Consider the following 12,803-nt stretch of genomic DNA (forward strand, 5'->3'; position numbering starts at 1 on the left):
TAGGTTTCAATTGTATATAGTGCAGGAGAAGTACGCGCCGACGCAAATTATAAACACTGAGAAGCACGTGAAAATGAATTAGATCTGTGTATATAAAGATCGTTTGTTAATAATCGAAACGTGTACAGTTCGTAGTATATATATATAATATTCAATGAGTGAAATATGGTTAATTTATACAGGATAAAAGGTCATTATTTGTACAAAGAGTTCGCTTGGCATTTAAACGAGAGAAAGAAAAAATGGGAGTATACGTTTCATAGCAAACCACTATAAACAAGACTGCAATATCTGTCCAATTTAATAATAAACATATTATATATACACGTTGCAATTCTCCGCGCTTCCTCACTGACACAAAATCGTATTTAACGAACTTTCTAGTGTAAGTGAACAAAGAAACAAAAAAATATTAAGTATATATACACATATTGCACATACTTACGCTTGTAATCGAACATCTATGAAACTTTGTAAACGTTAAACGGCACCCGACGTTATCGATTCGCTCATGTTTGTTTCACCTAACAGTTGTAACTATACTTCACTGAGAGGTGAACGAAAAAATAGTAACACGCTGTTCGTCGAGAATGAACATCGTTAAACGCATATGTATATGTGAGAGTCAGTGTGATATAACTCGATTAAGTAATTTGTACGTGGACTGTGTAGTTGGTTAAGTTTGCAAACAGCAATATAAATTTGTACATTGTGTATATACGTACCCGCTATCTACAGGGTGACTCACAAAGATTGAGCACAAAATTGAACGATCTTCTTCTTTCTTTTCTTCGTCTTAAAAACGAGATAGAATAAGATACAATTCGACGAATTTTTAAGAAATATTTGTCAAAATTCTAATTCTCGAGGTTGTTACTGGTCTTTTGTACGTAGAAATACGTACGTACCGATAATATCGATTCTCTGTCGATTTTTAAAATCACGAAGAATGAAAATTGAAAATTTCGTTAGATAGGTTATATTTAATTTAAAAATTCGAAACTAATGGACTCGAGAGAATAGGTGATTTATTTATTTGTCCTCTGAGAGTATCTAGCTCGTTTCTTCGCGTTTAACGCCTTCCTTTATCTTCGCGCTTAAGAAGCTCGAATAATCAATTTCTTGTGAATTATCCTGTACAGTTAGTCACCGAATACGGTATAGACAAATGCATAATGTTCAAGATGTTATCGTTAGTATTCCGATAAATTGTATGTGTCATTTAATATGCATGGATAACACGGCAGAAAAAAAAAGGAAAAAGAAAATGGAGAGACGTAAAAAGAAATCCATATGAATAATATGAGGGTATAGTCATTAATTAATAATATGGTCCAAAGTAAGGAAATATTTCAAACAATTGTTCCTGTTTGGAGAAATTCACAGTGTGTTAATCCTTCCTCTCTTCTCTCTCTCTTTCTCTCTCTTCTCTCTTTCTCTCTCTTTATCTTTTAAAGATTAAAAAAAGCACTGATTTAGCATGGTTGCGAAGATTACGGTGAAATTATGATTTTAGCAAGCGGTAGTAGTGGGATATAATAAAATGTGGGAAAGAAATGGGAATACTAATAGCATTTAAACGTTTTCTATCGACATTCCGGGTCGGAATTTGATGTTACTCACCGTGTATGATTTCAGCTTTACATATGACATTGTAACTTATACACATATTTTTTATATATATTTAATAAAAAGAAGGAATAAGTAATCGTTGCGTTTGATTCTGTTCGTCTTAGCAGACGTTCGTTTCAATGATATATTAAACGTAGCATAATCTAAACAAATTTTTGTACGTTAGAGCGTTACAATTATCTTGTCCACCATTGTGTCATTGTCACCGTGTCATTCATCATTGTTATTTTCGTTGAAGAAAATGTATGTGAAGAACAAATTTCCACATTCATTAGGACGTATACGTATACATATAACGGTTAGTAATTTTAATCCTTGTAATTACATCAATTTTTCCAATCTCTTTAAAGCTATTTATATTTCTTTACAGCCACGAATATCGAGTAATTGCAAAAATAATCGAGCTAGGAGAAAGACGGGAATATCGAAGTCGACAAGATAAATACAACATCCTATATATCGCTAATATCATACTTAACGATCCTCGCGTCTTCGTTCTTCGAGTCTCCGAACAGGCTTGCTGATAGTGAGATTAATTGATTCGCTGATGAATGGTCGAAGGATAACCCATGAATGTTGTTGATAATTGTCTCTATTAAGTACGATACAATAATCATAATAATTTAGTACTCTCCCCAGCGTTCTTTACACTCGTTACCTAAATTCCATATGTCGCTTACGCAAGTGTATTCAAAATCGAGGATCGAACGATAAAATATCCACGTTTATTGCCACGCTACATATAGTATCATCGTATGCTACATAGAGTATTAAAAACTATGAAAGTAGAAGCTTAACGTGAGTAGGAAAAAAAAAAAAAAAGAAAAAAAAATCGAAAAAAAAAAAAAAGAAGAAGACGAAAAAGAAACATTCGTTCTGCTAAGTTTATGCTACATTTACAGCGAGAATTTCGTTCAGTCATCTGAAACAGAGGAAAATAAGGAGATCGTGCTTATACACATGTAAAATCGCCAACGAGGAGGCTCAGAAAAATATCGTACTCTTATTGGAAACAAGGTACCTCGATTAAATATCGTCCTTTTCTTCTCTCTCTCTCTCTCACACACACACACTCTCTCTCTCTCTCTCTCTCTCTCTCTTTTTCTTTTAAATAAAGAAGGTTCACAGAAGATTCTAAATTATCGCCATAAAAATATATATATCTATTTATATATTTTTCTCTCTCTCTCTCTTTTTCATGTACATTAAGTATCTGAATTTTGAAATGTGCATCATAAATAAGATGACTAAATTGTCGCGCTAAAGACAAACGTCTCGTACCCGTGATCATCGTCATGATCACGGGAAACGATGCAACCTTTTTTTTCATTTTTTTTCTTTTTTTCTTTTTTTTTCCCCTTAAGTAGCCTGCCACTGACACAGGATCGATCGCTACGAGAAACCGATACGTCAATTCGCTACGGAAAATCATTCCATCTATCTTCGACGGTGGAATATGCAGGTATGCTCTAAATATACAGTGCTATGCCGTACGATGTGTGCATAGGTGGATTAAAATAGCCCGACGATAATGCTGTCGCTTTCGACGATTCTATCATCGAACATTATCATCCCGATCATCGATGATCGTATAAATTAAATAAACACGATCGCGCAAAATTTCTACAACCGCAACGACCACACCGGACACCCGAAAATGGCGGCTCTCTACGTCCGAGGCACGTTGACCGCGCGAGGGGTCCGAAATCCAAGGCGTGGACTTTTCCGAAATTCGAACAGATCCGATTGGCTGAAAAATATCGCCTAGTCGAGTTAAATAACAGATTACGAGGTATGGCTGCGATTAAGTATCGATGAAAAACTGCCTTTCTACACGCCGCTCATCATGTGGGTCGACATTGCTAAACACAGCCCGGAGCCTAGGATGCTTCCCTCTATTTTATTTTCGTTACCTTAAATCACGCCGACAGATGCTGGGTCGACTGTAACAAATAACTGTCGACTGATGTGCACAATTGTTTCTAACGAGGACGTATTAAATTATCCCGCGTGCTGCTCGCTTTTCCAACGAGAAAACTCAAATTCATGGGCACGCGTGCCTCACGTTCGATACGCCCCGACGAGATCGACCGTTCGCACTCGCGGGTATTTTTGATTTAATTTCCCCCACCACCGAGGGATGTTCGCTGCTGCGTTCGTTATCGATAAATTTATCGAGACGTCGAAACGATATTCGCTTCGAATTTTTCCGAGACGACGAACGCAGATGCATCGCTGAAGCTTAAGGTCAACTACTCCAGGATGGATTTTGTACAGCCAGGATTATTTACCTACGATAAAGTTCATTGTGCCTTTCGAAATCGTACATGAATTAGAAAAAAACTAGAAACGTGCACGCATGTACCGGAATTCGACGAGAAGTTAAAGACCTTTCGCGGTGACTGTAATGAACCATTCGAGTGCAAAAGGTTAAGAGGATGAGATAACTCGTAACATCGTCCACAGCGGAGGAAGCGAACCTAAAGATCAATGTACTTCAACCCGCGAAGAGGATACTGGGAAGAAGATAGAATTGCAAGAATTTCACGGAATCTTTCAACCACGCGTCGCGATCAAGAGCATTAGCACCGGAAGTGTGTACGGAAATGTGTATAAGCACCGGATTCTTCGACGCTAGCACCTAATTCTTCTCTACAGCCATTCGAGATAAATCGCCCGCATCAGAAATAGTGTCTAGGGCAGGGCTGTCCACGGGAGGGGCTTGTCTGGTAGAAATTTCGCATGATCCGGTATAGCCAGAGGAATCGCTCGCTGGTTGACACCACGAGTATTAAGTACTCGAGAACACGCGTTTCGCTACCGAGTAACCACGGCTGGTTCCCTGTTCTCTATCACACGGTTACTCCACCTGTTCCCCTACGTTGTACCATAACGTCCATGAAGAGGATCGAGCAACTCGATGCCCAGTGTAACGATTAACCACATGGAGCAACTCCTTCGCGTCGATCAACGTCAGAGATCCATGATCGACATCGAGGCGTCCATGGAACTACAACGACCAAGCTTCTCAGTGTCCTCCTATGGACAGCTCTGGTCTAGCTGAAACACTAGCTGCTGTAACAAGTCTTGCGCACGTCGGCAAGTATAACACTGAAATCGTCGTCCGCCTTCGAAACATGCTCGATACTCTGCGACTGTTGACCCTGCTGACCCTGCTGAGGCTGTTGCTGCTGCTGCTGCTGCTGTTGTTGCTGTTGTTGTTGTTGTTGTTGTTGTTGCTGTTGCTGTTGTTGCTGCTGATGCTCCGGGTACTTAGCCACGTCCATAGCCTGGTGATACTGGTCCATCGCGTGACCTATAGCCACGTTGGAGCATCGAGCATCCTTGGTCTGATCGTCCACGATGCACTGAGAGTTCGAGATGTCCAGCTGCGTCTGCTGGGGCGTGTAGTAACGCAGATCACTGGCATAGTTGTGATTGCTGTCGAGGAGATTCTGCGCGGCCAGGCTGGTGTGCGCCACGCTGGTCGGATGAGAGTACTTGAAGTACTTCTCCAGCTGCAGCGTCTGTTGCTGCTCCTCCTCAGCGCTGGTGGCCATCGCTGCCTCCATGTGGCCCAGTATTGCGTGCTGTTGACCGGCGCTGGTGCCCTCCGTCTGATACTCCTGGTGATGAGTCATTTGGTACCGGTGGGATACACCTGAAAATAAATCGGTCGTCGAGAAGAATGACCACGTCTCCTTCCGCGCGTGACGTCGCGAATAAAGCAGCTATTATGCGTCTCGAGGAGAAAGCAACGAGATTTCGGGATGCTCGACTTGGTGCAGATAAGTGGCTCGGCTTTGCGAAATCGCATTTAGGCTCGAGGTGTTGAGGTAATCAACTTATTGATTTATGAAAGCTCCGGTATTCCACGGTTCTTGTTACACGATTTCAACTCGGACCGTTGGCAGTGCCTTCAGAAATTATTTCTATTTTATGCGTGCATTTACGTTTCAGCGTTTACAGTTTATCGTCTAAAAGGTTGAATCCGATATTCGTGCTTTGCGAGGACTGAGAGAGACTGGATTTGCGTCTCAACGTTTCCACCACCCCGAATCCTTGACATTAATTCCAAACTCATCGTGGACATCGAAACTGACCATTTCCAGGAGTTTGAAAAAGATACAGTTATATAGTCTGCAAGTATTTCAACGAACTGACTCGGATATAGAAGGATCTCTGACGAAAAATAAAAATTATTGGAAACTTCGTTCCTTCGAATAAAATATTAAGAAAATTGTCGATAAGAGATAAACACTGGAGCTTTTGAAGTTACCTTGCAGACCGTAATTTAATTATACGCGTACATAAAAGAGGCGTCAGACACATTGACACGATGGAAAATTTATCACTGAACGTACACGTCTGTCACATATACGGACATAGCCAAAATATCTGTCGTCTGACAATTTGCTTATTTTAGCCACAGATCTTCACAGATTCGAGCTGCAAATAACCCACGGTAAAAGATACGTTACCCAGTGGGAGACATGTCACGTACATCTTCCCTCGACAAAACCTAACCATCTTCATCGACCAATAAAAACGAAAAAAAAAGAAGAAAAATGAAAATTAAGTTAATAGGTCAAGACATACACACAACTGATAGGTAAGCAATCCTCGAGCTATGAATATCCACTGAGAACTGTATACGTATATCAAACACCAAGATGTTTTGTTAACAGCAAGTTTAAAACCCGGAGGAAACGTTTAGGGAAAGAAGAGTAGTATAGCAACAAAGCCGGGTACGTAAAAATGAATAAAGGATTACCGGAACAACCTTCGGCGGCTCCGCGAATCCCCATGGACTGTTGTCGATTGGCACACTGAACAGGATTATAGTTGCCCTCGACGGTGGACTGCATCGAATAGTTGGCAGTCTTGGACGACTGGGTGCTCGTGTAGTGCTGCAACGATTGATCGTGCGGGGATGCGACTGGCGGATAAAAAGTTCCCGTCACAGAGCCAACATTCTCAAATCCGGAGCGCAATTTATTGCACGACACCATCATCCCGTTTGCTATACCCACCGCGGCTATGCTCGACGGCTGTCTCTCGAAATTTAAGTAACTCACCTGGAAAAAAGAAGAACGACGATTGGCACTTTCACTCGTGCTTCGTGTTACCGTAATTGAGACGTTGGCTTGTCCAAACGTTGGGATAGATAGATAGATAGATGGACAGATAGACGTTGCGTGTGTTTCATCGCGATATGAGAGAATTGCTGGATTTTGGACTCGTTGACAGGACAAATTTGTTAACTTTAGAACTGTCAAACTCGTCAAACTGATTTTACCTTCGGATTTTTGTAATTATATATATTTTTATATATTTTCGTTGTGCTACCAGAGTTATTAAAAATGGAGCACCATACGAAAGAATAATATTGTTCATTGTTGAGCAATATTTATAATTATTAATTTAAAACCCGTGTTTTCTGTCAAAGTTCTTGCGTGAATTTTGGAACACCTTATAGTAATGTTCTCCATACTTCATTTACAAAGGAAGAAACGAAAAATCGTGTTCCATAATTAACTCATATAGGAGAAAATTTTAATCAATTTTAATATTTGTATATTATAATTGCACGTTGATGATTGAATCGAGATTGCTTTGCATATACATGGTTATGTCAATAGCACAATATTTGATACATAATATGAGATTGTGCAATTCTGAGGATTATACATTAAAAATAACGAGTGGTGGATTACAGTGTATATATCAGACTAAAACTCGTATACCAGTGGATCAAAAATTAAAAGAAAAATATGTAAGAAAAGTGGATGAAGTATACAACACTGGAAATAAGAAATTCCTCGGAGATTGTTCGAATAAAAGGATATCAACGATAGGAATAAGAATAATGAAATTATACTTGGCCGTAATACACGATAAATATTCGATGGAATAAATAAGTAAATAAATAAATAAAAATATATAGAGGCTTTCGTACGCAGAGTTGATGTATGCAAATGGAATATCGCGATCTGGAGAATTCCAAGTACCTAATTCGAAACTTGCACGGTGCTCGTAATTTCAGAAAAATGAAGGATAGATTTTTCAAAGGTAATCACAAAGCAACCCACTAACAAGTCTACATTTGTCCTCATAGTACGCAACAAGATCATTCGTATGCACGCCATTACTCACTGATTTTTTGTAAGTCAGAGTATCTGTGTAAGCACCAGAATTCTGACACGACGATATGCTAGTACCACCAGCATGACCCGTGTGCAGCTGATTATCGGTACTCATGAAAGTGTACCGTTTCGTTTGCTCGCCCATTTCGCCGTGCTGCTTCGACGAACCCTCCAACAGATCTCGTTCGGGATCTGGATTTTGATTCGATGGCAAATGCGTTCCGTCACCTGGCGAACATTAATTCCTCGATAATCAAAAACCACCAAGTCTTACCACTGTACAGAATCAACTGGGAGCAAAATTTTTCCTCGAGAAACTTAACGAGGACATTATTTAAAAACCCGATGGACAAATCAGACAAAATTAATAATACAAAATATCTATATTTATATAAAGATACTTTTAATCCTTTGCACTCGACGAATTCTTCGTCACAGAAAAATAGCAATTCGAAAACTTTCTGTCATAAAATCGACGATATTTTTAAAATGGCAAATAAGAAATCGTATGCAAATTAAGACGTAGAATTATTTTACTTCGACATTCCACGCATCGTTAAGTAATTTTAAATTTGATATATTAATTAATATCGATTTTTAAAATCTGATTAAATGGCGACTGAGAGTGGCCTCTCGTGTGCAAAGGATTAATAAAATATTCTGACAATGAATTTTCTAAAAATGATATAATGAATAAAATAAAATATTTGATATAATATAAAAATTCGTGGACAATTTATAAAATGTTTTATTGAAAAAATTTTAATTGGATGTCACAGAAGATTCTTATTCTTCGAAGGAATATTTGAAAATGGAAGGATGGGAAATGAAAAATGGAATATTTGGAGGTGGAAGAATAATTCATCGTTTAAATAAATAAATGAATTATCGCTTTGGTATTATTGAAAATATGACGGGAGGATCTCATTCGTAGTTCATAATTTAGTTACACAGATATAATTCCCCGAGTTGCACGGTTGTCTGAACGGTAATTAATGCGAGTACAAGGTCTCACCATCTGGCTCGGGACTGGCAACTGGAGATATGTCCGGTGTGTGAATGATAGGCGTATAAGGACTACCGTACAAGGAATTGCTCTCCGATTTGTACTCCTGGATACCTTGCTGCTGCTGCTGCTGGTGATACAGGGATGAGATCGGGGAATGGCCGCCCCACGGGATCTGAGGAATGCCTTGATAACTGTCCATCTTGGACCTTAAATAAATATCGAACGTCACTTCGTAATTCTTCCAAGAAACGTCTTTAACGCGTTGGTGGATAAAACGAAATAAGAAGCACGGGCTGTGAATAATTTAGCACAGGAAACGGAAGAGAAAATTAAATTCGATGCAAGAAAGACAGGATTCCTTTGCTCCGATGAAACAACTATATTTACAATCTAGAAATATAAGTAACATAAATCGATTTTAAATTATTAAGATGTACATGTCGATATTTTTACGAGCGTCGAATTTCGTCACGTTTGTGCATGTAGAAAAATATAAATTGTGATTAATTGGTTATATTGTTAAAGAAGGGATATTTTATGTCGGTATGTATTGAACATTAAATTTGCATACGGCGCAAAGAAACACTGAAAATCTTAAGGTGTGCTGTAAATCACAAGGTATGCTAAAGTGAGGTGCGAGACGTAATTCATGAAACCTATTCGTAACAGTGTTCTTAACTATGGCAGAAGCTGTTACATTAAAATTAAGTAAGGAAAAGGTTACATGCAGGGAATATTTTCAGAAAATACGATGTATTTTTACCGATTGTCAAAAAGTGGGCCCCACGTACAAAATATCGGATTTTCTAATACCAACGAGTGAAAAGTGACAAATTGAATTGACACTGCTTAACAAAATTCGAATCTTAAACAATGTTTAAAAAATTGAAAAAGAGAAGGGCAAATTATTTCCAAAAGATACGCTGTATTTTTACTAATTGTCAACGAAGTGGGCCCCACGTACTATATATCGGATTTTCTAATACCAACGAATGATAAGTGACAAACGTAATTGACAGTGCATAGCAAAATTCGAATCCTAAACAATGTTTAGAAAATTGAAAAAAAGAAGGGCAAATTATTTTCAAAAGATACGCTATATTTTTACTAATTGTCAACGAAGTGGGCCCCACGTATAAAATATCGGATTTTCTAATACCAACGAGTGATAAATGATAATCGGAATTGACACTGTTTAACAAAATTCGAATCTTAAATTATACTTAGAAAATTGAAAAAGAGGAGGGCAAATCAACGTCTAAATTATTTCCAAATTTATTAAAAACCACGACACGAATATCTACACACGATAAATCGCGCCCAACGTAACACCACCCTCAACCCTAAAAGACAATAACCCTACAATCCACGTTAAATCCCCCAAAACATAACCTCATCATCGAAACTCAAATTCTTCGTTAGTAACACCACCACCATACTTGAGAAGTGTCATCAAAAACCTAGAAGACTAATCACACTTGTCTCACCGACGCAATCCGAATCTAACACCCCCATGGAACTCGTCATGGAGAATAGATACTAACATCTGGATCGCGTCGCACACCTTGCACATGCTGGATTAATTCGGCGTCGGGCCGAGGAGGATGTTGAAAAATCGCGGCGAAGCAAGAGGAGATATCGACTTACATGGAATGATGAATCGTGGTACCAGAGGGGTTGGACCTATTGGCCGTGGTGTTGGTCGCGGACGGAGGAGAGGACGGCGCCCCTGGGGCCCGTTTCGCGTGTTTCCTGCGCCGTGGCCTGTACTTGTAGTTCGGATGTTCCTGCATGTGTATGACCCTCAGCCTCTCGGCTTCCTCGACGTACGGCCTTCTGTCCTGCGGGGTCAACCCTCGCCATTTCTTTCCTGAAATACACGGGGGCCGTCCGTTAGCCGGTGCCGCAACGGTGCCACGATTTTCGATACGACATCGCGGCGTTAGGTACTCGAGATGCTTACCACCGGTGTTCCTGAATTCAGGGGGCGGCGTGAAAGGTAATAAAAATCGTATGAGTAATGTTACACGTGGACGTATGTGATATAAAGGAAGGGGAAAGGGTGTGGAAATGGTTATTGCTCTTTTTTCCTGGATACCTTCGGAGACCGAAGTTTGGTGCTCGTGGGTGTTGATTTTTTCCTCCAGTCGGCAGGAGTTATGCAATATTCGCGGCTTATTTTATCGGGGCCCAGGTTTAGATAAGGTTAAATCGGGTGTCTCGAGATTGTATTGAAATTTATAACTATACTTCTCACTTCGCTAGTAGGAATATTAATAATCGTTTTAAATAATTCTGACGATTTAACATTAGAACTACCGTTCTTTAATGGGCACCTAATTATAACGTGCACAGATTATAGTTAATTTCAGCGGTACGATGAATATGTGCGAATATATCGATTACGGTTCTTTCTTAATACGAGTTGATACCAATTTTATTCTTAAAGCAGGTGTATGTGTTCGGTGATTGCAAAAAGGAAAATTCTGGGACCAGTCTTTTTCACTGGGTTACTAGTTCTAGTGTTAAATATGTACTTGGTGTATCCATATTTTAATATTTCAACGTGGACAAATTTTAGTGTTCGTTATAATTTTATTCCTGGTGTGTCGAGTAAAATAGGATTAATTACCTTAAATACTTTATCCATTAACAACAATGATTTAAGTAGTCGATGTATAGGTATTTTAATATAGAATATTTACCAGATATATAAAATTCTCTTATATTATTCGTTGTAACTGTAGTTTCCATGTGTCAAGTAAAACGGGAATAATTATTTCGTACATCAATAATGGCCATAACATCCTCGAGGTATTAATATTTCAATGTATAGTGTTTAATAGGTACATACAATTTTGATATCCATTATAGCTTTACTTTTAGTCGAGTTAGATAGAAATTATTATCTCAAGTAGTTGGTATACTAATAACGGTGATTTAAATACTCGGTGGATTAATATTTTAATACACGGTGTCTTATAGGTACGTACAATTTTGATAACTACGTTGCTATCTGACCGGACTCCCGATTCGTTATTTACGCGTGGATTACGAGTGGATTACCAGTACAGGCCGCGTTAAGATGATCCTTTTAAGTGGCAAAACGAACGCTTCTGACACCGACGAATGAAACGCTTCAATTTCCATCGTAAACGTTTTACTAGAGAAAATTCTAGGAATATAGATTTATCGCTAAAACGAGAAACTCGCCTTGAACGTTTCAATCCAGCCCGCCGTGTACACAGATAAGTACAGAGGCATAAACCTTGCGTGAATTTGTAATCATAAAAGACGCCATAAATTCGCAACCAGCTGTTACTTTCTTTGCACGTGGAACACTATTCGCTGGATTTAACACCCACCACGAGGAATACATTTCCAACCAATTAACAAGATGAACAAGACAATTAACGACTCAACAATGACGTCCCGTAATATGTACCTGGAGTACTAATTAGCTAAAGGTACCTACAATTTCCACAATTTCTTCTACGACCTCGCATAAATGCCAAACTCACTATTACGATGCTGAATTTCTGACAGGAACTTTGAAAGTAATTCTGTGTCAACATCTTGTCAACATCTTTTTCAGTATTATAATTAACGTTAATCGAATGGAATATTTTTCCAATATTCCTGAAAATATTTTACAGAATATACGCAGGCAGAGATAAGTTTGGTTGCGCTAAACAGGAAACGGAAGAACGAAACGTATATTGCACATATTAGTGACGCGGATTAGCATTTTCAAATGATGCAACACATGTCCCGAGTACGTAATATACTATGTATTATATGGTATATATCAGTGTCGTAATCCGAAGTAGCAATTATCATTTGGAACACTGGGTTACTAGTTCTAGTGTTAAATATGTACTTGGTGTATCCATATTTTAATATTTCAACGTGGACAAATTTTAGTGTTCGTTATAATTTTATTCCTGGTGTGTCGAGTAAAATAGGATTAATTACCTTAAATACTTTATCCATTAACAACAATGATTTAAGTAGTC

At 38.6% G+C, this 12,803-nt stretch overlaps 2 protein-coding genes across 2 annotated transcripts in view; both read right to left on the minus strand.

Annotated features, from left to right (window-relative positions):
- The window catches only part of Syt1 (synaptotagmin 1), a 47,027-nt gene extending 46,274 nt beyond the window's left edge, over positions 1–753 (minus strand). The window contains exon 1 of the mRNA XM_017908218.1: positions 446–753. The gene's annotated coding sequence lies outside the window, so the exon portion shown is untranslated. The remainder of the gene's footprint in view (positions 1–445) is intronic.
- A 3,947-nt stretch (positions 754–4,700) lies between these two features.
- The window catches only part of LOC108553351 (putative transcription factor SOX-15), a 73,661-nt gene continuing 65,558 nt past the window's right edge, over positions 4,701–12,803 (minus strand). Inside the window, exons 5-9 of the mRNA XM_017908222.1 lie at positions 10,435–10,657; positions 8,794–8,993; positions 7,789–8,006; positions 6,407–6,710; positions 4,701–5,293 (exon numbers count right to left, since the gene is read on the minus strand). Coding sequence (XP_017763711.1) covers positions 4,701–5,293; positions 6,407–6,710; positions 7,789–8,006; positions 8,794–8,993; positions 10,435–10,657 — 1,538 coding nt within the window. The remainder of the gene's footprint in view (positions 5,294–6,406; positions 6,711–7,788; positions 8,007–8,793; positions 8,994–10,434; positions 10,658–12,803) is intronic.

Source organism: Eufriesea mexicana, unplaced genomic scaffold, assembly GCF_001483705.2.
Source record: "Eufriesea mexicana isolate 0111107269 unplaced genomic scaffold, ASM148370v2 scaffold10264, whole genome shotgun sequence".
Taxonomy (NCBI): Eukaryota; Metazoa; Arthropoda; class Insecta; order Hymenoptera; family Apidae; genus Eufriesea; species Eufriesea mexicana.